Source organism: Mandrillus leucophaeus, unplaced genomic scaffold (genome assembly GCF_000951045.1).
Source record: "Mandrillus leucophaeus isolate KB7577 unplaced genomic scaffold, Mleu.le_1.0 Scaffold9, whole genome shotgun sequence".
NCBI classification, from domain to species: domain Eukaryota; kingdom Metazoa; phylum Chordata; class Mammalia; order Primates; family Cercopithecidae; genus Mandrillus; species Mandrillus leucophaeus.
In genome coordinates this window covers 7,877,249-7,903,812 of record NW_012109807.1, presented here as the reverse complement: position 1 = coordinate 7,903,812, position 26,564 = coordinate 7,877,249, and the positions used below count along the sequence as shown (strand labels likewise).

The 26,564-nt window shown below is 48.0% G+C and overlaps 1 protein-coding gene across 2 annotated transcripts in view; it reads left to right on the top strand.

Annotated features, from left to right (window-relative positions):
* The first annotated feature begins 8,481 nt into the window (after positions 1 to 8,481).
* CNGA3 (cyclic nucleotide gated channel alpha 3) overlaps positions 8,482 to 26,564 on the top strand; it is a 35,227-nt gene continuing 17,144 nt past the window's right edge. Inside the window, exons 1-4 of one of the 2 annotated variants that reach the window (XM_011969624.1) lie at positions 8,482 to 8,621; positions 16,538 to 16,651; positions 19,027 to 19,206; positions 22,228 to 22,281. In XM_011969624.1, coding sequence (XP_011825014.1) covers positions 8,521 to 8,621; positions 16,538 to 16,651; positions 19,027 to 19,206; positions 22,228 to 22,281 — 449 coding nt within the window. In that variant the 5' untranslated portion in view covers positions 8,482 to 8,520. The remainder of the gene's footprint in view (positions 8,622 to 16,537; positions 16,652 to 19,026; positions 19,207 to 22,227; positions 22,282 to 26,564) is intronic. The other variant, XM_011969625.1, reaches the window with a different exon arrangement.

Below are 26,564 nucleotides of genomic sequence, written 5' to 3'. Positions count from 1 at the left end.
GCACAATCTCAGCTCACTGCAACCTCTGCCTCCCGGGTTCAAGAGATTCTCTTACCTCAGCCTCCCAAGTAGCTGGGATTACAGGTGCCTGCCACCATGCCCAGCTAATTTTTTATATTTTTACTAGAGACGGGGTTTCACCATATTAGTCAGGCTGGTCTCGAACTCCTGACCTCAGATGATCTGCCTGCCTTGGCCTCCCAAAGTGCTGGCATTACAAATGTGAACCACCATGCCCAGCCTGCCCACTTTTTAATGGGGTTGTTTTTTTCTTGTAAATTCGTTTAAGTTCCCTATAGATGCTGGATGTTAGACCTTGGTCAGATGGATAGATTGCAAAAATTTTCTCCCATTCTGTAGGTTGTCTGTTCACTTTGATGATAGTTTCTTTTGCTGTGCAGAAGCAACTTAAATTAATTAGATCCCATTTGTCAATTTTTGCTTCTGTTGCAATTGCTTCTGACATTTTCATCATGAAGTTTTTGCCCATGCCTGTCTTGAATGGTATTGCCTAGATTTTCTTCTAGGGTTTTTAAGGTTTTGGGTTCTACATTTAAGTCTCTAATCCATCTTGAGTTAATTTTTGTAAAAGGTGTAAGGAAGGGGTCCAGTTTCAATTTTCTGCATATGGCTAGCCAGTTCTCCCAGTACCATTTATTAAATAGGGAATCCTTTCCCCATTACTTGCTTTGGTCAGATTTGTTAAAGATCAGATGGTTGTAGATGTGTGGTCTTATTTCTGAGTTCTCTATTCTGTTCCATTGGTCTATATATCTATTTTTGTATTGGTGCCATGCTGTTTTGGTTACTGTAGTCTTGTAGCATAGTTTGAAGCTGGGTACCATGATGCCTCCAGCTTTGTTCTTTTTGCTTAGGATTGTCTTGGCTATACAAGCTCTTTTTTGTTTCCATATGAATTTTAAAGTAGTTTTTTTCTAATTCTGTGAAGAATGTCAATGGTAGTTTAATGGGAATAGCATTGAATCTATAAATTACTTTGGGAAGTATGGCCATTTTCATGATAACGATTTTTTTCCATCCATGAGCATGGAATGTTTTTCCATTTGTTTGTGTCCTCTCTGATTTCTTTGAGCAGTGGTTTGTAGTTCTCCTTGAAGACATCCTTCACTTGCCTTATTAGCTATATTCCTAAGTATCTGACTCTCTTTGTAGCAATTTTGAGCAGGAATTCATTCATTATTTAGCTCTTTGCTTGTCTATTGTTGGTGTATAGGAATGCTTGTGATTTTTGTATCCCGACACTTTGCTGAAGTTGCTTATCAGCTTAAGAAGCTTTTGGACTGAGATGATGGGTTTTCTAGATATAGGATCTAGAAAGCATCCTTATCTTGTGCCAGTTTTCAAGGGGAATGCTTCCAGTTTTTGCCCATTCAGGATGATACTGGATGTGGGTTTGTCATAAATGACTTATTATTTTGATGTATGTTCCATCAGTACCTAGTTTATTGAGAGTTTTTAATAGGAAGTGATGTTGAATTTTGTTGAAGGTCTTTTCTGCATCTATTGAGATAATCATGTGGTTTTTTGTCTTTAGTTCTGTTTATGTGATTAATTATATTTATTGATTTGCGTATGTTGAACCAGGCTTGCATCCCAGGAATGAAGGTGACTTAATTGCGATGAACAAGCTGTTTGATATGCTGCTGGATTCAGTTTGCCAGTATTTTATTGAGGATTTTTGCATCGATGTTTATCAGGGATATTGACCTAAATTGTTGTTGTTGTTGTTGTTGTGTCTCTGCCAGGTTTTGGTATCAGGATGATGCTGGCCTCATAAAATGAGTTAGGGAGGAGTCCTTCCTTTTAAATTGCTTGGAATAGTTTCAGAAGAAATGGTACCAGCTCCTCTTTGTATCTGTGTAGAATTCAGCTGTAAATCCATCTGGTCCTGGGCTTTCTTTGGTTGGTAGGCTATTTATTACCACCTCAATTTCAGAACCTGTTATTAGTCTATTCAGGGATTCAACTTCTTTCTGGTTCAGTCTTGGGAGGGTATATGTGTCCAGGAATTTATCCATTTCTTCTAGATTTTCTAGTTGATTTGCATAGAGGTGTTTATAGTATTCTCCGATGGTTGTTTGTATTTCTGTGGGGTTAGTGGTGATATCCCCTTTATAATTTGTTATTGTGTCTATTTGATTCTTCTCTCTTTTCTTCTTTATTAGTCTAGCTAGTGATCTATCTACTTCATTAATTTTTTTCAAAAAACTAGCTTCTGGATTCACTGATTTTTTTTGAAGGTTTTTGTGTGTGTGTGTATCTCTATCTCCTTCAATTCCACTCTGATCGTAGTTATTTCTTATCTTTTGCTAGCTTTAGGGTTTGTTTGCTCTTGGTTCTTTTAGTTGTGATGTTAGGGTGTCAATTTGAGATCTTTCTAGCTTTGCAATGTGGGCATTTAATGATATAAATTTCCCTCTTAACACTGCTTTAGCTGGGTCCCAGCGATTCTGGTATGTTTTCTCTTTGTTCTCATTGGTTTCAAAGAACTTCTTGATTTCTGGCTTAATTTCACTGTTTACCCAGGAGTCATTCAGGAGCATGGTTTTCAATTTTCATGTACTTCTGTGGTTTTGAGTTTCTTAATCTTGAGTTCTAATTTGATTGCGCTGTGGTCTGAGAGACTATTATTATTTCAGTCCTTTTGCATCTGCTTAGGAATGTTTTGCTTCCAATTATGTGATCGATTTTAGAGTAAGTGCCATGTGGCACTGACAAGAATGTACATTCTGTTGTTTTGAGGTGGAGAGTTCTGTAGATATCTATCAGGTCTTGATTCAGAACTGAGTTCAAGTCCTGAATATCCCTGTTGATTTTCTGTCTCAATGATCTGTCTAATACTGACAGTGGGGTGTTAAAGTCTCCCACTGCTATTGTGTGGGAGTCTACATCTCTTTATAGGTCTCTAAGAACTTGTTTTATGAACCTAGGTGTTCCTCTATTGGATGCATATATATTTAAAATAGTTAGCTCTTCATGTCGAATTGATACTTTTACCATTATGTAATGCCCTCCTTTGTCTTTTTTATCTTTGTTACTTTAAAGTTTGTTTTATCAGGCTGGGCATGGTGGCTCATGCCTGTAATCCCAGCACTTTGGAAGGGCAAGGTGGGCATGTTATCCCAGCTACTAGGGAGACTGAGGCAGGAGAATCACTTGAACCCAGGAGGTAGAGGTTGCAGTGACCCGAGATCGCACCACTGCATTCCAGCCTGGGCAACAGAGCAAGATTCCATCTCAAAAATAAATAAATAAATAAAGTCTGTTTTGTCAGATACTAGGATTGCAACCCATGCATTTTTCTCCTTTCCATTTGCTTCGTAAATTTTCCCCCACCCCTTTATTTTGAGCCCATTTGTGTCTTTGCACCTGAGATGGGTTTCTTGAATACAGCACACTGATGGGTCTTGACTCTTTATCAAGCTTGCCATTCTGTGTCTTTTAATGGGGACATTTACACCATTTACATTTAAGGTTAATATAGTTATGTATGAATTTGATCCTGTCATCATGATGTCAGCTGGTTATTTTGCAGGCTTATTGAGGTAGTTGCTTCCTAATGTCGTTGGTCTTTGTATTTCAGTGTATTTTTGTAGTGGCTAATAACAGTTTTTCCTTTCCATAGTTAGTGTTTCCTTCAGGAGTTCCTGCAAGGCCTGGTGCTGATGAATCCCCTCAGCATTTACTTGTCTGAAAAGGATTTTATTTCTCCTTTGCTTATGAAGTTTAGTTTGGCCAGATAGGAAATTCTGGGTTGCAAATTCTTTTCTTTAAGAGTATTGAATATTGGCCCCAATCTCTTCTGGCTTGTAGGGTTTCTGCTGAGAGGTACACTGTTAGTCTGATGGGCTTTCCTTTGTAGGTGACCTGGCCTGTCTCTCTGGCTGCCCTTAACATTTTTTTTTTTTTTAGACAGAGTCCTGCTCTGTCACGTAGGCTGGAGTGCAGTGGTGCAATCTCAGCTTACTGCAATCTCCACCTCCCAGGTTCAAGTGACTGTCCTGCCTCAGCCTACTGAGGTCTGGTGGCTCACTCCTATAATCCCAACACTTTGGGAGGCTAAGGCAGGCAGATCACTTGAAGTTAGGAGTTCGAGACCAGTCTGGCCAACATGGTGAAACCCTGTCTCTACTAAAAATACAAAAATTAGCTCGGCGTGGTGGCGCATGCCTGTAATCCCTGCCCTTAACATTTTTTCCTTCATTTCTATCTTGGAGAATCTGATGATTATGTATCTTGGGGTTGATCTTCTCATGGAGCTCCTTATTGGAGTTCTCTGGAGTTCCTGAATTTGAATGTTGGCCTGTCTTGTTAGGTTGGGGAGGTTCTCCTGGATGATATCCTGAAAGGTGTTTTCTGACTTGGTTCCATTCTACCCATCTCTTTCAGGTACCCCAATCAGTCATAGGTTCAGTCTTTTTACATAATCCTATAGTTCTCAGAGGTTTTGTTTATTCTTTTTCCCTTTTATTTCCTCTCATCTTGTCCGCCTGTCTTATTTCAGCAAGATAGTCTTCAAGCTCTGAAATTCTTTCCTCTGCTTGGTCTATTTGGCTATTGATACTTGTGAAGTTCTCGTATTGTGTTTTTCAGCAGCATCAGGTCATTTATGTTCCTCTCTCAACTGGTTATTCTGGTTAAGAGCTCCTGTAATGTTTTATCATGGTTCTTAGCTTCTTTGCATCAGGTTAAAACGTGCTCCTTTAGCTCAGCGAAGTTTGTTATTACCCACTTTCTGAAGCCTCCTTCTGTCAGTTCATCCATCTCAGCCTCAGCCCGGTTCTGTGCCCTTGCTGTTGACATGTTGTGATCATTTGGAGGAGAAGAGGCACTCTGGTTTTTTGAGTTTTCAGCATTTTTTGGCTGATCCTTTCTCATCTTCATGGGTTTATCTTGTTTTGGTCTTTGAGGCTGCTGACATTTGGATGGGATTTTTGTGGGGACTTTTTAGTTGATGCTGTTGCTGTTGTTGCTTTGTTTATTTTTCTTTTAACAGTTAGGCCCCTCTTCTGTAGGGCTGCTGCAGTTTCCTGGGGGTCCAATCCAGACCCTATTCACCTGGGTCCCTCCTGCCCCTGGAGGTGTTACCAGTGGAGGCTGCAGAACAGCAAAGACGGCTGCCCGCTCCTCCATCTGGGAGCTCCCTCTCAAAGGGGCACTGACCTGATGCCAGCAAGAATGTGACCATATAAGGTTTCTGCTGAGCCCTGTTGAGGGGTCTCACCCAGTCAGGAAGCACAGGATCAGGGACCCACTTAACAAAGTACTCTGGCTGACTCTTAGCAGAGGGCGTGCACTGCACTTGCGGGAGATCCCACTCATCCAGACAGCCCTGATTCCTCAGAGCCAGCCAGGGGAGAGACTAAGTCCACTATTCTGTGGATACCGCAGCTGCCCTTCCTCCCGAGGGGCTTCCAACCCAGGGACATCCAGCCCCTGGCTGGAGTTGCTGAAATTCCAGTGGGGAGGCCCTGCCTGGTGAGGTGGGATGGGTCTTGGTTTAGCCTAAAGAGGCAGTCTGGCCACAGTCTGCCACAGCCACTGTGGTGTGCTGTGGGGAATTCCTCACGGGTCCAAACTGCCCAGTCTCCACGACACCAGCAGGGGAAAATGGCAGACTGGAGCTCCAGTGATGGTGGCCACCCTTCCCCGGAGGGGCTCAGTAATCTTAGGCTGTCTCTAGTGTAGCGGCCGCCAAGAATCTGCACAGCTCTGTGCTTGGGACCCAAGGCCCTGGTGGTGTGGGGCTCACGAGGGAATCGCCTGATCTGCGGATAGCACAGATCCATGGAGAAAGCGAGGTTTCCCGGTTAGGGCAGCACAATCACTCACCGCTTCTTTTGGCCAAGAGTCAGAGGTCCGCTTGCCCTGTGCCCCTCCTGGGTGGGCAGGCGCTCCACCCTGCTTTTCTCACTCTCCGTGGGCCTGCCCAGTCAGTCCCACTGAGAGAACCTGGACACCTCAGTTGCTAGTGCAGGATTCACTCACCATTTTCATTCTCCTTGGTGAGAACCTCTGACCTCGGCTGTTTCTGGTCGGCCACCTTGGTCCCTCCCCAGATTTATTGCTTTTAATGGAAGAATACAATTTCATATGTTGGTCCTAAAGTTTTGCAGGCAACTCAAACTGGAATCATTCTCTTTCTCTAACCTGCTTCTCTCCTATTTCCCTGCCTCAGTGGGCAGGCAGCACCCCCCATCAAACCAGCTGTTTGGACACTGTGTTCAGCACCTCTTCCTCCCCACCCCTTATACCTAAATTGACATGTCCTGGCAATTCTACCCACTTGCTCTCACCACCACAAAGCTAGTTCAGGCAGCTGTTCTCACTCCCCTAAGAAACTGTGACAACTTTTTAGCTGCTCACCTCACAGCCACTCATGTTCCCTGAATACATCCTCCCTGGTCTAGCCAGAGTGGCCTGTACACACCTGACCACATTCCTAGTGGGCTTGGTAGGGTAAGGCCCAAGCTCCTGGGCACAACCTGCAAAGCCTGTTGTAGCACCTGCCCCACCACACTGTCAGATCCTTGAGAAAAGGCTTCATTCAATTTCTCTTTATAGCTCCTGTGATCAGCCAGAAACTCACTCCTTGTTGCAAAAATGAATAAAGTGTTTAAAAATCAAAACAACGTTTGATCTATTGGGAAAACTAGAAAATTTAAACTCATAGACTTAAACTTTCAAACATCAGAGACAAGTCGGGACCCTGCTGAGCCTATGGCTGCCCTTTCGTAACTGGCAGAGGGTTGGCCAGATGTGCATGGCCACACCCATGGCTCCTGTCTCCGACCTTCCTTTGGATATGGAATTAATTGAGTCCTGGAGTAAGTCCCTGGGCTATTTCTAGAAATTGCCATCCTTCTCCGGAGTGGTCTCTACTGACATCTGACACACTTAAACCACGTGGCTGCTCAAGAGAACCTGTGCCAATCTGTTTTAGAGAAACCATCCTCAGAAATGCATCTTCCAGAAAGACTTGTCCAGAAATCATGGACCTGGCCAATCACACCAGCCCTGCTCCCACGTAGGCTTTCTTTTCAGTCCAGAGGCACCTTCCAATGTTTGCCAAAGAGAAAATGTTCACGGCCTGATTTCTGGCACAGGTGTAACTGCCCAAGGAGTTCACCTTCCCCACTGCCTAGACAGAGCCAACTTACCAAGACAGGGGAATTGCAATAGAGAAAAAGTATTTGACACAGAGCTGTCTGTGCAGGAGACCAGAGTTTTATTATTACTCAAATCAGCCTCCCCCAAAACTCAAGGATCAGGGTTTTTAAGGATAATTTGGTGGGTGGGGGGCCAGTGAATCGGAAGTGCTGATTGGCTGGCTCAGGGATGAAATCACAGGGAGTTGACGCTGTTCTGTTCTGCTGAGTCAGTTACTGGGTGGGGGCCACAGAACTGGTTGGTAGGTCAAGGTGTGGCCACCCCGTTGTTAGAAACGTGAAAACCTGAAAAAATATCTCAAAAGGCCGATCTTAGGTTCACAATAGAGATGTTGCCTTTAACAGTAACTGGGGAAGTTGCGAATCTTACGACCTCTGGAATAATGGCTGATAATATTTAGAATTCCAGCCCCTCTCATTCTAACTTTGTGGCTGGTGGGCTTTCATGTGTTTTACAAAAACAGTTTAGCTTTGGGAAAGGGCTTTAATTTAAATTATAAATTAAATTCCTTCCCAAGGTTAGTTCGGCCTACACCCAGGAATGAATAAGGACAGTTTAGAGGTTAGAAGCAAGACGGAGTTGGTTAGATCTGATGTCTTTCACTGCCATAATTTCCTTAGTTACAATTTTTCACGGCGATTTCTCAAGGATTGTACCACATTGACAGGTGGGATCTATCTTTCATTAGACAAGCTACTTAACACCTCTGAGGCTCAGTTTATTCATCATTAAATGGGAATAAAAATAATGAGTACCTCACAAAGTTATTGTGAGGATTAATGAGATGAAGTGATATTGGATTTAGCATATTATAAAGGTTTTCTGAACGTCACATATGGTCCTTTCTTTACGTGTTGTCTTAAAGCAAGATTTGAGGGAGCAGTGGAAACACCTGCTAAATTCTAAGATAAAAATAAGGAAACAAGAAAAGAAGGGTCAAGAGGGACATTGCATTATCTCAGAGAATCATAAGGGCTTTACCTTCCTTATATCACATTCCCACTTGGCCAGTCATTTATTTATTCATTCGCTCGTTCAGCACTTAACTCTGAGCAGCTCGTCAGCATGGTAACAGAAACAAATAAGTAAAAGACTTTGTGCCTCAGGCTAGAAAGAAGAGCCCGAAGATGTCCAACTAAAACTCACTGCTGCAGGATCTACAAGAGACAGCGGAGGGCGTGCCTGCCAGGGCTTGCAGGGGGGCCGCGTGCGGTAGCCCTTGTCCGTGATGAGCTGGGTTTGCAGTTACTTTCCCGTCCTGATGACGTATCTGCTTTGTGTTCACATTTCAGCAATCATCTGGGGGGCTAAATGTGACAAACCAAGAAGATGGCCAAGATCAACACCCAATACTCCCACTCCTCCAGGACCCACCTCAGGGTAAAGCCCTCAGACCGAGATCTCGATCGTGCTGAAAATGGCCTCAGTAGGTAAGGTGGGCTTTTCGTTTTATGCCTGGCTGTGGTCGTTTCCACAGTGGATCTAGACTATGGGGGAAGAACGCCTTCACGTTGGCCAACCACAGATCGGAGGGCAGGGGAGGTATTCACAGCACTGCCAATTTCATTTTTCATCTCACTTAATCCTCACAACCCCCAGAAACTAGTCTGTATTATTGTTTTAGAGATGTGGAAAAGCAGGTTTAGTCACTTAATTGCTATCAGAAAATGAAGATTCAAATGCAGCAGACTAAATTTTACTGTAAGAACTTCCTCAAACTGACACACTCTCCCATGTATTCATCAAAAATGTGTTGGACTCTTGCTGTGCACCAGCCACTGAACTGGGTTTGCAGCCTGAGCTAGGCACCAAGGATGTAGCATGAATCCAATGTCCTGCCCTCACTTCCAGGGGAGCGTCTGGAGGCAGGCCATGCCCAGGGCCTGTATAGGGAGTGGGTAGTGCCTTGTCAGCCAAGCCATCAGCCCCACCAATGACATCCTGACACAGGTAGGAAATGGAAATCTGGGGCCTTGAGCTCTACTTCGAGCCCTGTTCCTAACTTCCTAGCAGACCTGGAAAAATGCACTTAACCTCTTCATGCCTCAATTTCTTCACCTGCAGAATGGAACAGCATTTTTTCCAAGGTCCTGGTATAACAGTGAGGACATCAGAAGGGACCTATTTAGTGTGCATGGACCTAAACCCTTATGTTTCTTTGTTTTTAGTTTTCTCGTTTTTGTTTTTTGAGACAGAGTCCCACCCTGTCACCCAGACTGCAGTGCAGTAGTGCAATCTCAGCTCACTGGGTTCAAGTGATTCTCCTGCCTCAGCCTCCCTAGTAGCTGAGATGACAGGCACCTGCCACCACACCCTGCTAATTTTTGTATTTTTAGTAGAGATGGGGTTTCGCCATGTTGGCCAGGCTGGTCTCGAACTCCTGACCTCAGGTGATCCACCTGCCCCAGCCTCCCAAAGTGCTGGGATTACAGGTGTGAGCCACTGCACCCGGCCATGTTTCTTAAATTCTCAATGAGATGACTGAGTTGAACCATGAGTAACTTTCTTTCCAATATTTCTGTTACTTTCACCCTACATATATAGAATTGAAAATTATGCAGCTTAAATACACAGTCTGACGGCCCTAAAATGCAGTAACATCCCTCAGTCCCCACCTCCCAGCACTGGGCTGTCGTGCCTCATTTCTTCCATTCGTGTTCATCACTTCCTCTCCCAAATGCACATCTGGTTTTTTCTCTATCTATGTTCTTGATCCCAGCTCTGCAGCAAACTCTGCTAATAAGTGATGGTCAATAATTTTCAAAGAGATTGAGTCCCCATTACGCAAACCCACACAGCCCTTGAACCCCACCTTCTGAGATTTCGGCAAAGGAAGGAAGATCCCAGGGCATCCCAACAGATACTTATCTCCTCCAATCATTTAACTCTGTGCTGGGGTCCTAGGAAGTGTGATATAGCTTCAGAAGCATCAGAAAATTCCATCCTACTCAAATACCTTTATCCTAACTAGCCCTTTGTCAATGTCTGTGTCCCACCACTGGAGACTTAGTCCTCTAAATTAAGGCATTGCTCCTTATTTCAAAGAACAAAGAACGCTATTAGGACTGTATTCACTCTTGAAGTATTTGTATGTTTTAATAGTTTATTTCCCATGTGTGAGCTAATAGAGCCCCTTGAAGAGGGCTTCAAAGAGAGTATCAAAAGAGGGCATCAGGCAGAAGGAGCCCAACGATGGGGCACAGAATCCTGGGCCCAAGACCTTGGGAGAAGGACCAGAAGCTGTCAGGATCAGGAAGATTTTGAAGCAGAATGGAACTTTTCCTCTTTGCACCCCACTTGCCTGGAGTGGGGCATGACCTAAGCATCTCATGGAGCTTCCAGCTTCCCTAAGGCAGAGAAGGCAGTAATGGGATCTCAGTCCGGCTCCTTCCAGTGAGATATTCACTGGAGTAGGCACCCAGGAGAAGGCAGGCCTGGTCTGTAGGCTGCTGCAGCTCCTGCCCACAATGTCTGCTTGACTTGACAGCACTGCGGTCCTGCTGACTCACCCTGGCTCTGCTTTGGCCAGTGACCTCCACGCCCAGCTTGACCTGTGGCCTGTTCAAGAGGGCTTTCAAGGCCTCTTAGAAGATGACCATTTGCTAAATGAATTGCTAGCTTGTTAAGCCACGCTAATACCAGTCACCGGCCTCTGGCTTCTAGCAGACTCCCTGCAGGCTCACTCTGGAATGCACGTTGACAAGGGTCACAGCATGCTCTAGGGATCAGCCACATGGTCAGCGGCTCTGAACTGATGCCCTTCGACAATGCTATTTGTCGTCTGCATGGGGGAGAAAAGGTCCTCCCTTCTCCTTCCTTTGCACTTTCTGTGACCAGAATGATGGTTTAACAGCACAGGTTTTGGGTCAGACTGCCCGGGTTTGAACACTGGCTCTGCAACTGACCTGCTACGAAAAGTTGCTCAACGGCTCCAAGCCTCAGTTTTCTCATCTGCAATATGAATCGGTACTAGTGTTGCCTCCTAGGGCTGTGGGGAGGTTACAGCAGAGGTGAATGCAGAGGTCCCAGCACGGCCCCTGCTGTGTAGTTGAGTGCCCATTGACTCTCCCTCCCGGTCTTGGAAATGATTACTTCTTCCTCTGGGCCTTCTCTGGTCTCTTCTCCTTGACCTCAGATAGCCCCATTTCCTGCCTGTGTCCAAGCCCTGCTGTCTCAGCCTGACCGCCAGCTGAGGCTTACTGAGCTCCACTCAGGCCTCAGCCCTACCCTTCGCATGGTAAATTGACAGATTAACACAGTATCCCATGGAAACACCACCGAGATTTCAAAATGAGAGACAGAAAGAGCGCTTCCTTTATGAGAGAGCTATGATTTATCTTACAGAGGCAAGAGTGGCTTTAACCAGCCAGCAATTTTCAGAACGTTCCTTGGAATCACAAAGGAATGACAATGTGTGCTCAGGATGGGGTACAGTGGCCTCAGGGATGGAGGCTGGGCCCAGCCCCTCCCCGGCTTCCCAGCCCAGCCCCGCACCTGTCTATCCACCTGATTTGAACAAAGGACTCCGGCACCTACCACGTAAAAAGTTTTAAGTTTCAAATCACTATTTTGGAACCAAGAGAAACGGTGTTTGGACAAGCCACACCTCTTTGTCTTGAAATTCCAGTCCTTTTGGAAAACTGTTGAGATAAATGATTGAGAATTGGGGTACACGAATGTTAATCACTCTTTATCTTCAGTGATGCCAAGAAGGCTGCACTGGGAACCTGCGCGTGGGTGTGGCCCCTCGCTGACTGCCCCCAAGAGGAAGGCACAGCCAAGTCTCTGTCCCTTGAGACTTCCCTGCCCCAAAGTCTTCTCACCAAATTGGAGGCCCAGTTTTTAAGTTACTGGAATTATTTTTATAGTGGAACGTCATAAGGAAGCATGAAAACACTTCATTTGAATGAAAACATTTTACACCCTGAAAACACCAAAAATAAGTTTGAGTTTTTCTTTTCTACTTAGCTCTTCTTAGTTGGCTCAATGATTTAAGAGCTGTCTGGCATATCTGTGAGGATAAGGCAATAGAAGCAGGCTATTCTCTGCTACGAAGAACTGCAGCTAGGACTGAGGGCACCTTAAATCCTGGATCCATCTCCTGGTGTAGCTGTTTTGAATGAGCTTTGGGGCACAGGGGTTTGTGTCTGACAGAAGAGTGGTCTTCTTGTGTTACTCCCTGAGTGGAGCCCAGAGCAATTACTACTGAAGAAAACAATTTTCATCCCGCTTCTCCAGGACCGAAGACTTAAAACTGCATTGACTTCAGTCCCCCACCACATGCGGCCAGCAGCAGAGGATTACAATCATTCAAGTTCCTCAGGGCTTGAGAAGGGGGAAACTCAAGTGTCATATTCCCCATCCTTGTGCTGAAAGGCCACCTCTGTTTACTCTCACGTCCCCAAACCCATCTTGCTGGAAAACATCAGATGCTTCACCAAGTGCAAAGTTAATTTCCAGTTCCAGTTCTCGTGGGAGCCCCTGTCCTCGCCCAGTGACAAGAAACCTTCACCTTACCAACATTAATTCCTCTGTGCAAATAAACGTAGAACTTGGGCATTACAAGGTGAAAATTATGTTGTCTTTCAAAGCCGCTCTCTCCATTCTACTAGTTGTTCTTGTTCTTGACAACTACCAACGTCAGGGGGGCCTCTTCCTGGGAAGGCATCGTCCCCACGTGGGATCTTAGAATAGCCGCCCACACGTGGGAGGGAAGCTCCAGGGTTGTCCTGGCCTGGTCTGTTCATTGTACAGAGACTGAGGTCCTGTCAAGCCACTGCCCCAGGCCCTTCCACCAGCCACAGGCAGGACAGAGCCTGGCCCCAAGACTCTCATTTCCCAGGGAGACTCTAGTTACCATTCTTGCATTAGTTGCCAAAGTATATCCCTTTTTTTGGTACCTGTGTGTCCTTGGGGACTCCAAATGTCATCACAGACATCAGTTCCTCTCCTCTCTTCCCACCTCCCCTCCATCTGCCTGGTAAAATCAGTTTCTGGGAGAAGTAATTAATGAGGTTTACTATGTAAACACCCCCAGGCATTTAACATAGGTAGAGCTCTGGAGCTAAAAGAAAGACATTGATCTAACAGAATTTCAGGCATTGAGAAGGAAGTGGAGCGGCCGGGCGCGGCGGTCAAGCCTGTAATCCCAGCACTTTGGGAGGCCGAGACGGGCGGATCACGAGGTCAGGAGATGGAGACCATCCTGGCTAACATGGTGAAACCCCATCTCTACTAAAAAATACAAAAAACTAACCGGGCGAGGTGGCGGGCGCCTGTAGTCCCAGCTACTCAGGAGGTTGAGGCAGGAGAATGGCGTAAACCCGGGAGGAGGAGCTTGCAGTGAGCTGAGATCTGGTCACTGCACTCCAGCCTGGGTGACAGAGCGAGACTCTATCTCAACGTCTCAAAAAAAAAAAAAAAAAAAGAAAGTGGGGCAAGGCATAGGGAAGAAACGGGCACCCCCATCAGGCCCCTGGAACTTGAACTTGCATCATGTAAGGCTCTCCCTGTTCTTCACGGACAGTTGTGCCTTTCTGGTCACTGAAATCCACATGAAATTGCCAACTTTCGCTTTATTTGCTTTGTGAAGATCAGGAAACTTAAGCCCAGAGAGAGTCAGTGACCAGTCAACAGAATACTCAGCCTGCAGGTGCTGGAGCAGAGACTCCAACCAGGACCTGACACCTTTCCACTCTGCCTCCTCCCCCTGAGTGGGTATCACAGATCCCGTCCACATGCAACAGCTCTCACTGCTGCTGGTTGCAGGTCTGCTTTGCAATCCTGGATGGGGTTTGCCCTCCTCACCCACCCACCAGCTCTGATGTCATCTAATTCCTTTGCCGCAAATGCAAATAAATCTGGTCTCAGGATGTGCCCTCATGCAATTAGCAGGAACCAGACTACGCTAAAACGCTGGGCCGACTGCTTGGTGCCGAGAGCTCCCTGAGGAGCTGCTGGTGGCAGCAGAACACCTCCATCCTTGGGATTGCCTCCAGATCTTCCAGGCACACAGGCTGTGACAGGGCCTCCGCCCAGCTGTCTGCTGCCACACCACCACCCCCATGCCATCTGCTCGGATCCAAGGACCTCTGCCACCTCCTCCTGCAACCAACCTAGGTGTATTGGAACATGCATCCCACCTTTATTATATACAGAATATGAAGAGGGCAAGGGAATCGTAGCTTCCGGACTGCAGCAGGGCCTCTGACAGGGTCTTTCACGTGTACGCAAATGAGACGAGAGCGGGTTTCTTATGCGTAGAAGGGGAGAATTCAATCAGATGGTTTGAAAATAAAGAACCATGCCTATGGGGCAGCTGTATGGATTAGAGCGATGTCTCTAGTGGCACGCCACAGGGCTCAGTCCTCAGCCATGCTTTTAATTTCATTTTCATCTGTGCCATATATGAAAATATAGGGCAGCTTCATGGCGTGGATGACAGCAGGTTTTGAAATGGGATGGAATAACATTGGAATCTCGGCTGTACCACCTGGCTGTGGGACCTCAGTGAAGTTGCCTAACCTTTCTGAATTTCCATTTCCTCTCTCACAGGGTTGTTGTGTGGATGAGATGGTAAAATGTATGTGGCTGGCATACAGTAAAGAGCCACTCAATGGCATGTAGTTTGTGTACTGTGTTTGTGAGTAGAATGGTGTTGGAAGGAAAGGTGAGTGTGTTCTCTGCATACTAAGGCTTCCAAAACATCGAGAGACTCGGATCAATGGGAACGTCCAATACTTAATTCCAAAAAAATCAGTTGCACATGCACAAGCCGGGGTCCTCTGGCTGGCAGCAGCCCGTGTTACAGGACTGCTTTGGGTTTTCGCTGATGGTAGCTGGTGACCATCAAAAACCACCCAAAACACACAAAGCAACAAAGGCTTCCCAGAGTGGGTTCCAGTCACAGCAGGGTGGCCTCAGTCTCCCTGCCCAGTCAAGCAAGACCCCAGGAACTTGCTCATGGGAGAAGGACCATGACAAGGAAGAGACTTGACCACAAGGAGGAATGGCTGGGTGAGCTGGGGGTTCTGGCCTGCAAACCCACAAGTCGCACAGGTTCTGGTCATTGAAGGTAGAAGATCAAGCTACCTGACTCCCTGTGGTTCCAGCAGAAAACATAGCCTCAATGTGGGGAGGCTGAGGGAGGGAAGAATCTGTGGGCAGGTGGGGCAGTCAAGAGATGGCCCAGACAGACCGGGGCATGGGAGTGAGCTCCCTGCTGCTGGAGAAGGCAGGGAGGAATCTGTAGGAGAAGCAGCAGCCCAGCCACCGGGATTCAAGGACTCTGACTTCTAATCAATCACCAGGGAGAGACCGAAGCTTTCCCCTGGTGTTAATTCTTGCCTCCTTGTTAAGACGGCTAATGAGGTTGGAACAGGTCACGTGATAGAATTAATTTGTGTTGCCTGGGCTCCTCAAGATTCATAGACTGAAGTGCAAATCCCTAGAGGCTAATGCCTGGCTGCCTTTTAATCAGGCTGATCAAACTTCAGCCCAAGGGGGTTTAAAAGAAAGGCAAATATTCCCAGACACATTCCTAGTCTTTTTCCAGGCAATTCAACCAGACTCCGCTGGTGTGACTGGTGCTCGTACTGAGTTTCGCGCACCTGTCCTTTCTGGGATCACACTTTCCACAATGGATTGCACAAGGGGGTCACCACACCTTACCTCTGCCTTGCAGGAGAGAGAGCCTACTGTTTGGCAAAAGGGACTAGGGGAAGTGGAGTCCCATTTGAAAGCACTGTACAAATTATTTGAACTGGATGTGGAGGGCTAGGCCAGTTCTGCGCAATATTCCAGGGCCTTCGTGTTAACCAGTGGGTTTCCCAGGAAGGCTGCCAGACAAGCCCACTAACAACTGCCCAGGCAGTGTGGCTGCAGCACACGCAGTAGGAAGGGAGGCTCAGGAAGACCCCTAAGGAGCAGGTATTCAATCTGGCCTCAGAAGATGAAATTCAGTAGGCGAGAAGCGTTGGAACCAAAATCCTCGTTCTGGAGTCATTTTATGGAAGCAGCTGCTTTGGCTTGAAATGGCAAAGCCCCGGGACCTCTCCCCACCCAGTGCTTTGATGAGGGCCAGGCCATCATGTACTGCCACCTCCCCATCCCTTTACCTAGCCCTGGACAGTAGCTGCCTTCCTTGCTGTAAAGGAAAGGCCACGTTTATACCAAAAGCCAGAATCCATCTGCAGGAGGCAAAGGGAAGTGGGGAGCCCCTGGGATGAGGATCTCTGAGGGTGGCTTTCCCTGTCAAGCAGAACATCTGACCGTCTCACTCCTGGCTGTGTCCAGGAGGCGGATGGGCTTGAAATCAATTCCGCTTGCTGCATATCTGATTTCCTAGAGCCCACTCGCCAGGCGAGGAGACATCGTCAGCGCTGCAGCCGGGGATCGCCGTGGAGACCAGAGGACTGGCTGAGTCCGGGCAGGGCTCCTTCACCGGCCAGGAGCTTGCCAGGTAACCGACCAGCTTCAGTCCCTACCTTGGCCTGGGGGACGCTGTGGCAGAAAGAAGGTAGTGACCTCTCCAGAAGAAGGGCTAGATGGGGGTGGAGCTGAAGATGTGGAAAAGAAAGGGTCAGGAGCAGAGCAGCCTGAAAACTCTCAGTGAGTCATTTCCTCTTGGGTCAGATGTTCTGAGTTCAGAAAAGTCTAAGGAAAACTGCCTTTATCTGAAATTGCTTAATGAAAACTGACATTGAGGTGCTTGCTCAGGTTTGGAAGATTTCAGAGCAAAAGCCAACCGGAGAAGGTGGTAAGAGCAGCCAGCCGTGGGAGAGCTTGGATTCGGTGGACGCGGTGGTGTGCTGAGGGTGATGGCGATGAGGTCTGAAATAGCGCTGGCAGGGTCTCCCGAGTGCTCGTCTGGGCCCCAGGGCAGGTGTCCCTGCAAAAGCATTTGTTTGCAAGATGAGTAAGACTCCAAGCTCTGCCTCCCTCTGATAACATCCGTACTCCAGCTTCAACAGCTGCCCCATCCTGAGGAAGTCATTTCGCCTTTTCAAGTCTCCTCTAAAAATCCATCTAACAGTGCCTACCCCACAGGTGGCTTGAAAGCTGCTTCAGAGCCAAGCACCGACTCACGGCAGGTGCCCAGCAAACACCAGGCTCATTATTTCCCTCCACCACGTGGTTGTTTCCAACGCCAGAGTTCTACATAGTCATATGTTCTACACTTTTTACTTCAGATTATCGCAAAAGAAATTCACGTTATCTATTTATTCTTCACGCTTTTCATTATGAAGGCTACTGCTCCACCGTTGTTTATTAACTAGTCCATTGTAGCTGGGCATGTAAGTGATGTTCAGTGTTCGCATTTTACTAATAAACAGCTGTCTGAAGGTTCTTTGTTCATAAAGGGAAAAAGAGAACACCTGTAAGTCAGCTCTGCAGGGCTGACACAGGGTGTGTTGTGAGCTAGCAACACAAGCTATCTCAGGGAAACGGAGCCCGTGGGGCTCGCAGAAGGAGACCTGAGGAGGTAGCCACCTTCCCCCTCCCATTTTCTCATGGAGTTTCATGGTCTTTGTGCCTCATTCTGCATGTGCCCCCCGTTCTGGCTCTTTCTGTTCCATATCAGCCGGCACAAGGCTGAAAACAGCCTTTCTCATGTGACCATGAGTTGAAACACCCAACCCCGTCTTCAAGTGGCTCTCAGTTCAGAGGCCTGAGTGGCTCTCTGTGCATCCGTTGTCTGTCCTAGTCCCATTGTCTGAGGCTGGAGGAGGGAGTATGACCTTTGTTCCACCCTCTCGGCAGAGGAAGGGTGTGGGTGCAGGAATTGTCTGCAGCAGAGAGGCTGGGCTGGGCAGATACCTCCAACTACGTCTGCGGCAGCAGCTGTAAACATCTGCCTATAGGGATATTTTCTTAGTGTATTCCCTTAGGCTAAGGTCATAAGTGTGTGATTAGGGTCAAGGTATGTGACAATTCGTGGCTTAGTTCCAGGTTGTTCAGTACCGACTCTGGCTGGGGACACCCCGTCCAAGGGAGGGCACTGCAGATGCCAAATCAGGGATTTGGCAAATCAGGGAAACCAGAAGCCGAGAAACAGAATGGAGTCTCCGGGCCTGTCACCCGCTGTTCCCCTCTGGCAGAGACACCGGCAGCAGCAGACAGGGTGGAGGGAAGGCACCTCTCAGGCCCGTGCGACTCAGATGAGCTCTGGGGGCTGGTACTACGGTCGCAGGTGTTGTTACTGCAAGCTCCAGGCAGGGCCGGCTCCGGGAGGGGCCCAGGGCAAGTTGCAGAGGAACCTCCCAGGCCTGGGGAGAAAACTCTAGTTTGTACAAGAACACACCAATAAGATAAAAGCTTGGAAAAGACTCCAGGCTGTGCTTGGATGCCTGTTCCTTTAAGCCTTGCTCTATCAGATCTCAGGACTTCTAAATAAATAAATAAATAAATAACCTTGCTCTCGATGTTGTCCTCGTTTGAAACCCGCATTGCTTTACTCTTCCCGTGCTTGGCAGTCGTTACAAAGAGCTCTCCACTGGGCAAAAGGAGTGAGCTAATTGCCCGTTTGAAGGATCATGCCTTAGGCAGAGTCCCAGTGCTACAAGGACAAATGGTAATAAAGTGTCCCTTTCCGGGGAAGCCTGCCCCTGACTGCAGGGTGGAGGGAGAAGGGGATACACGGTCCCCATGGGACGGAGATGCAAACGAAGACCACAGGGCCCCCAGCACCCACGCCCTGCCGGCCATCACTGCTTCTGCCCCACCCCTCGAGACAGAGAGAGAGAGAGGGAGAAAAAGAGAGAGGGAAAGACTGGGGGTTGGAGGCGTGGGGGGCTTTTCCTCTCCGTCTGGCTCAGTGCCTGTGTCGCCTTCCAGGCTCTCGCGCCTCATCTTCCGGCTGCGCAGGTGGGCTGTCAGGCACGTGCACCACCAGGACCAGGGACCGCACCCTTTTCCTGATCGTTCCCGTGGAGCTGAGCTTAAGGAGGTGTCCAGCCAAGAAAGCAATACCCAGGCAAACGTGGGCAGCCAGGAGCCAGCAGACAGAGGGAGAAGGTAAGGAGCGGAAAAGAAGAAGGGGCCTCCTGCGCCTGCTGGGGCCAGGCAGGAAGCCTCTGCTTTGCTCCATCCTGTTTGGATGCAGCACAGGGGGCCTGGAACGTCGTCCCCGTGAGCTGTTCCTTGAAGAAAGTGTTTGCTCTTAGGGGAGCATTACATGGTCTAATAGCCTCTGCGGAGTCCAGGAGGCCTTGCAGGAGGAGAAAACCCTTGAACCAGAGCCCCCAGCCTCATTTGACCACTCACCTCATCCTACACAGAACCCCCGTTAGGGTCCCCTGGAAATCGTGTTCTCAGAAACTCATCGGGGGATGCTGGCCTTACCCATCTCTCTTCACCAAAGGACTCGCATCCTAGACTCACTCTGACCCATCTTGCTCAAAAGCGGGGTCTTTTATAGCAGGAGCTTCGGGGGGTGTCTAAATGGTATCCACAATGTTATGTGTAGGCACGCGTGCATTTTTCTGGGACGAGAGTCTACAGGTTGGTCAGAATGTTCAAGGGGAGCCATCTGTGTCCCAGATCAGGTTGAGAAATACCAGGTGGGGAAGGGACAATGGTGGGAGCAGAGTGAGGTGGGGAGGGTTTGCTTTCTGGAGGGAAAATCTGCATAACTGGGGCCTCTGCGCACCGTCGTGCATCGCCCCCACCCTAACTGGGAGATAAACCTGACTGGCACCCCCTTACACACAGACACAGGGCTGCTGTCTCCCCTCCTGACTTGTTCGTGAGAAGTCTCCCCAGCAGGTGGTCTGCAGAGAGACCCCTGGGTCAGCACAGGTTGAATCAATTGTCACTGAACAGTAGAGCGTTTCTTTAGGACACTGGTCTGTCTGGAAGGGAGGAGAGGTAAGACGTGGAGGGGAAGTTGACTTCCCCTCAGCCTCTCAAACAGGTGGATTCTCACCCAGAACCTATTTTCTAGGGGGTGGGAAAAGGGGATCAAATAAGCATGATGATGCAGAATAGTCCCTATATAATTTGCTAGAGAAAAAGCTACCTGTTTGTATGTCAGTGAGGAGAAGATGGGTTCAGGTTTGGAGCTTCTCAAATGGGCATATGAGGGTCTCTGGGGTGTGAAGGTGATGAAGTCTCAGGGGGAAACCCAATGGATCTTTCCGGAACATCCATTTTCATTCCACATTTGTGTGGGGAGTGGCAGTGGGTATTTGTATGTCATAGATGATGCAGGGGACGGCAAAGAGCAAGGGCATTTTTAAGATGGAGTGTGAGAGTTCAAGGCCACGTCTCACCAGTGACTGCTTTAGGAGACCCAGGGAAAGGTGTGAGAATCCCTGGCTGAGACGGGAAGGGCAGTTTTCACACGAGCCTGGACTGCAAACCCTTGGGTTTCCTGGGCTGTGGAAAGGAGGCTGGGGAAGGGCTGGGCACTGGCCCAGACAAGGGCAGGGAGGTTCCAGGTTCCCAGGACTGGGCATCCAGTACCCTTGGGGGACACCATAGACAGAAAGACAAGGAGACAGACAGATAAGAAAGAGGACAAAGTGGAGAAAGAGGAAGAGGGAGGGGGGACACAGGTTTCTCAGCAAGCCAGCCAGGCTGGTCTAATTCCTTTTGGACAAGCAAAGACTTCCTTACTTAAATTGACCAAATTACCTTCCTACATCCTTAGAGATGAACGTTAGACTCTGTCCGTTTCCGGATGGGACCAGACGAATGGAGCGTTGAGCTAGGACCACATCCAGGGCAGCCCTGCCCACCTCACAGACACTTGTTGGATCACTTGCGGGCAGGGTCAGCATAGGCAGACGGACGCGATGGAGTGGATAGTGTCCGTCAACCAGCAAGGCTTCCTAGGGGTGAGGATTTTGAATTTTTCTGGAGGCAAAGTCTCTACAGCAAAGCCAAGTATATACAGAGACAGGTCCTAGTTCTCCTGTGTGGGCTTGGCTTTGTGGGGTTACGGGCACAGAGGCGTGGTGAACACAGCCACTGCACCCCCACAGAGCTGAACCTTCCCTCCTTCACAATCCCACGGCCGTTCCAGTTCCTGGGAGATTTTCAGATGAGCAGAACCAATCCAGAAACAAGCGGTTACGGCCATATCTTAGACGGGGAGAGGGAGATTTGGGCAGGAGGAGCTAAGGTCATCAAAATGGCATTTCTTTGGCTGGACATCCAGCATCACGGAAGAGGCGTCCCGGGCATCAGCGGGGGTGTCACCTGCCTCAAGCTCCAGTTCTTGTGGTCTCCTATGAGGGGTCTGCAGTGCCCTGTGAGACCGCCTGGCGTTTTTAACCCAGCCATGTTGAAAATGGGTTCTGGCGGTCAGAGATAATACCTTTTGCTATAGAACATCGTGAAGTACTGCAAAATTCAACTTCAAATAAATATCCAGTTTGTGCAAAACCAGCCCTTACCTTCAACCAGATTCTCACATAGACCAGGGGTGTTAGGCCCTGGAGTTGTAAGATTTGGGGAGGTAGGAGAGGACAGGAGGAGGATAAGCTGAAAACAGCGACGATCCTGCCTATGCTCAGTTACTCGTCCTGCTCATTGGAAGAGGCCTTTGCAGCTGAGGGAGCAAGTCGCTGTGGCTGCTGCTGCAGGCTGCGTCCATCCCGGGGCAGAGGGTGAAAGACCTCCTCCACCCAAGAGGCAGGGAAGCGCTGAGGGCAGAGGCCACGTGGGGTCCATTTCTGTGCCCCTCTCAGTGCCCGGCACGTGGCCCCATCCAGGGTAGAAAGGAAGGAAACTGAGTGGAATTTGAGGCAGGGAAGCTGGAAGGAGGCAAATGGCTGAATCTTCATTTCTTCAGAAGCCTCAGTTTAGCCATGTTCACCCTCCCTTCCCCCAAGTCTTTTATCTGAGCTAACCAATCACAAAGCATTTTGGCCTTGACAATACCACCCCGTATTCTTCAAGCTGTGAGTGCAAAGGCTGGAAGCAGTGGGATGGGGTGGGGGTTGGGGGGGGGCATGGTAATCCCCTGGGGAAATGGCCCCAAGGACTGGAAACCAAGTTCAGACCTTTGATATTCTCTCTACTTCCCCGCAGTGCCTGGCCCCTGGCCAAACGCAACACTAACACCAGCAACAACACGGAGGAGGAGTAAGTACCCACACGCCCTGCAGAGCCCTTCCCAAGCCTGGTGCCCTCCACCCCATAGAAGCCCCAACTTGGCCTCTCTCCTTAGTGCTCCAGCTCCCCACTCCCAGAACACCAGTAGAATATTTTAGAATCCTGTTCCTTTCGTTGGAACTCCATCCCTGAGGACAGAAGTGGGGGAGGAATGAGATCTGTGTGACTTCTTGGGGAAGTCGTCTGATCTCTTTGGCTCTCATTTTTCTCATCTATAAAGCAAAGGAATTGGATCAGATAAATGCTTTAAGCTGTAGCATCTATACCCCGATATATCTTAGGGTGCAGAACCGGAGCTCCTTGACAGAGCAGTGGAGATTCTCCTTAATGATGAAAAGGCATTTTCTTATTCTACAACCTCAGGCTCTTGAGTGCCAGTGAAATGTCCTTGTTTGTTGTTGTTGTTGTTGTTTTGTTTTTTGTTTTTGAGATGGAGTCTCACTCTGTTGCCCAGGCTGGAGTGCAGTGGCATGATCTTGGCTCACTGCAAGCTCCGCCTCCCAGGTTCATGCCATTCTCCTGCCTCAGTCTCCCAAGTAGCTGGGACTACAGGTGCCCGGCCACTGTGCCCGGCTAGTTGTTTTGTATTTTTAGTAGAGATGGGGTTTCACCATGTTAGCCAGGATGGTCTTGATTTCCTGACCTCGTGATCCGCCCGTCTCAGCCTCCCAAAGTACTGGGATTACAGGCATGAGATACCAGGCCTGGCCTGAAATGTTTTAAGGCCAATTTGGGCCAATTTTAGGGGGGTAATCAGAGCAGTGGAAATAAGGCAATTTAAATATGTCCAGAGAATAGCCTCTTGAAAGGGTGACCTGCTGTAATTCCTTTTTCCATCACCAGATACTAAGGTGGCAGATTAGGGACAGAGTGGCACTACTGGGGAGGGGGAGTCTCACTTGGAGATTAGGGAAAAAATATCAGTGTCAGTGAGAAATGCTGATTTCGTGACTTCCAACTGACAGAGAAATGTGTCAAGGGTTTTTCTTGCTATTTCTCTCTTTGTTCCTCAGATAGAACTTTTTTCTATTTTCTCCATGAAGGAAGCATGTCTTTTGTTTGCATAAATCTGGACATCAAATCCAGAGACCAAATACCGTCCATAAAGAAAAATGAGATGATTTTCTCTACAAAGCAATAGCTATAGTGATCTGTGTTAGACTTAAAGCCAAACCTGACACTAAACACCCTTGCAGCCCAGTCTTTCAGGCAGGGAGAGGCTCCAGATACTGAAACCATGGACAGAGGTCCTGGGGGTTTCTCGACATCTTTGTCCTGGGGCTGGGGTGTGGGCAAGGATGTGGGTGGATAGCATGGGCTGCACCCAGCTCTTCAATCTTTCAATAAATGGGCTCACTTCACGGGTCCACTTCGAAGCCAAGGACCAAGGGACAAAACTGGGAACTGTCCCAAAATGAGGACAACTGGCACACACAAAAATTATTTATGAACACCTTCCCTGACTCTTCCACTCCGTTTCTGTCATTTTCATATGGTCTCTTTAGTCCTGAATAATTTTCCCTCCCCCATCAAACTGTTCCCAGCCAAAATCGGTAGCATTTTGCAGCGCTGTGTAGGGTTCTTTTGGGGCAGTGCTGGGTGGATTTGGGGATGCAGCCGATGGTGCTGGGTCTTTCCTAGGCCCTCGGCAGTTTGGTAGCCAGAGGACAGGCGAAGGCCCGTAATCCAGGGCCACAAATCTTGCACAAGGCAAGCTGAGTCCGGTCTGGTTAAGCTGCAGGGCAAAGCTCACCCAATAAGCTTGAGGGCAGCGCCGTCTGCTGGTGACTTGACGTTAAGACTCCAGTGGCTGAAAAGAGACCGGGGTTCTCATCACCCTGGAGGACAGAGGGGTAACTTTCCTTGCTCTTTTCATTTAATGATTTTAATCACCTTTTATTCTAATTCACTTTATTGAAATACTCTTGCTGAAAACTTGGAAAGCAAGAAGAGCACACAGGGGCATACACACACAAAAATCGCACTTCGTGCTACCCGTGGAATTCCACTCTCAGAGATAGCCCCACTTAACATGTTGACAAATACACTTCCAACTTCTTCCTAAGCATAGATATTGAATAAAGAGATCGATACAATATGTTTTATTTATACATATAGTTGTTAAGAGCATCTGTTTCCCAACTCAGTTGCCTCAGAGCTTTGTGACCTTGGACAAGTGTATTAGTCCATTCTCACATTGCTATAAAGAAACACCTGAGACTCGGTAATTTATCAGAAAAGTGGTTTAATTGGCTTGAGGTACTGCAAGCTGTGCAGGAAGCATAGCAGCTTCTGCTTCTGGGGAGGCCTCAGGAAGCTTTCAATCATGGCGAAGGCAAAGCGGGAGCAAGGAGTCCCACAGGGCAGGAACAGAAGGAAGGTGGGGTAGGTGCTTTAAACAATCAGATCTCAAGAGAACTCACTCACTGTCTCAAGCAAAGCACCAAGGGGTTGGTGCTAAACCCTGAGACATCCGCCACCATGACAGGAACACAGATTCGAACCATATAAGCCGGTTACCTAACTTCTCTGTGTGTCTGTTTCCTGGCTTATAAAATGAGGATTGTAATAGTGTCTTATTACAGGGTGGGAGTGAAGACTAAATGTGTTACTCTGTGTAAAGTGCTCAGAACAGTGCCTGGTACATAGTAAGTGCTCAATAAATATTGGCTTGTGTGGTAGTCAGAACAATCTCCCTCAAAAGATGTCTACCATCCTAATCCTTAGAACCTGTAAACAGGTTACCTTACATGGCAAAGGGGACTTTGTAAATGTGATTAAATTCAAGGTCCTTGAGATAGGTAACGATTTGACTCGGCTGTATCCCCACCCAAATCTCATCTTGAATTGTAGCTCCTCTAATTCCCATGTGTGGTGGGACAGATCTGGTGGGAGGTAATTGAATCGTGGGGGCAGGTCTTCCCCATGCTGTGAATAAGTCTCACGAGAACTGATGGTTTTATAAAGGGGGGTTCCCCTGCACAGACTCTTTGCCTGCCACCACAAAAGATGTGACTTTGCTCCTCATCTGCCTTCCGCCATGATTGCAAGGCCTCCCGAGCCATGTGGAACTGTGAGTCCAAACCTCTTTCCTTTATAAATTACCCACTCTTGCGTATGTCTTTATCAGCAGCATGAGAACAGACTAACACAGGTAGGTTATCCTGGATTATCAGGGTGGGCCCAATGTAATCACATGAGTCCTTAAAAGCAGAAGAGTGGGTCGGAAAAAGTAAATGGAAGAAGAAGAGAGTCACAGTGTGAGGGAGACTCGACCCATCGCTGCTGGCTTTGAAGATGGAGGAAAGGGACCGGAGCTAAGGAAGCCACAGCCTCGAAAGGTGCAGCCAGCAGGGAAACAGGGACCTCAGCCCCACAATCGCAAGAAGCTGGATTCTGTTCAAGATCCAAATGAGCAGGAATCAGAGCCCCGCTAGAGCCTCTGGGGGATGGCAGCCCTGTCAACACCTTGATTTTAGTCTGGTGAGAGCCACAGCAGACTTCTGACCTACAGATCTGCAAGATAAGACATTTATGTTGCGTCACTTTGCAGTAATTTGTTCCGGCAGAAATAGAGAACTGATCCAGCTATTATGATAAACTCTTTGTAGTCTGCTTTTTAACTTAGAGCTGTTTGCCCATGTCTTCTGAAACAGCGTTTTCAATGGCCACATAGAATTCACCATTGAGGATGAGCCTGTACTGTGGTGTGATTCGGTGGCTCTCCCTTTTTGACTGTCATGAATAATGGCGGTGATTATTTTTCCACACGCATTGCACACAGCCTCGATTATTTCCATAGGAAGTGTTAGGTAATTGTGGATGGATCTTTTTCAATGAGTGTCTAATTAGCAGAATTTATGTCTCAACCCATGCCTTCCTTCAGCGTGTGGAAGAGAGAAATCAGAGGGACCCAAAGGGGACTCCAGGCCTTGTCCCTTCCGCAACCTTTGTTTCCTCAACTATTCAATGGGGCATCACTGCCTGCCTTGAAGAAATGTTACATGTATTCATTAGATAACTTTATAAGAGTTCCTAGCCCTTAAAAGACACCCAGTAAAGAAGAGGGAGCAGTGTAAAGTCATATGTTGAAGAAAACCCTGCGCTCACAGGACTGTCCTACGGACACTGCCGGAACCACGGACACTGCCGGAACCACCTCGCAGCCAAGCAAAGTCGGAAGGCGTGTCTGAACCCGGCCACATTTGCCAGCCTGCAACGACATGTGTTTGCCACTACACGTGTCACAGACC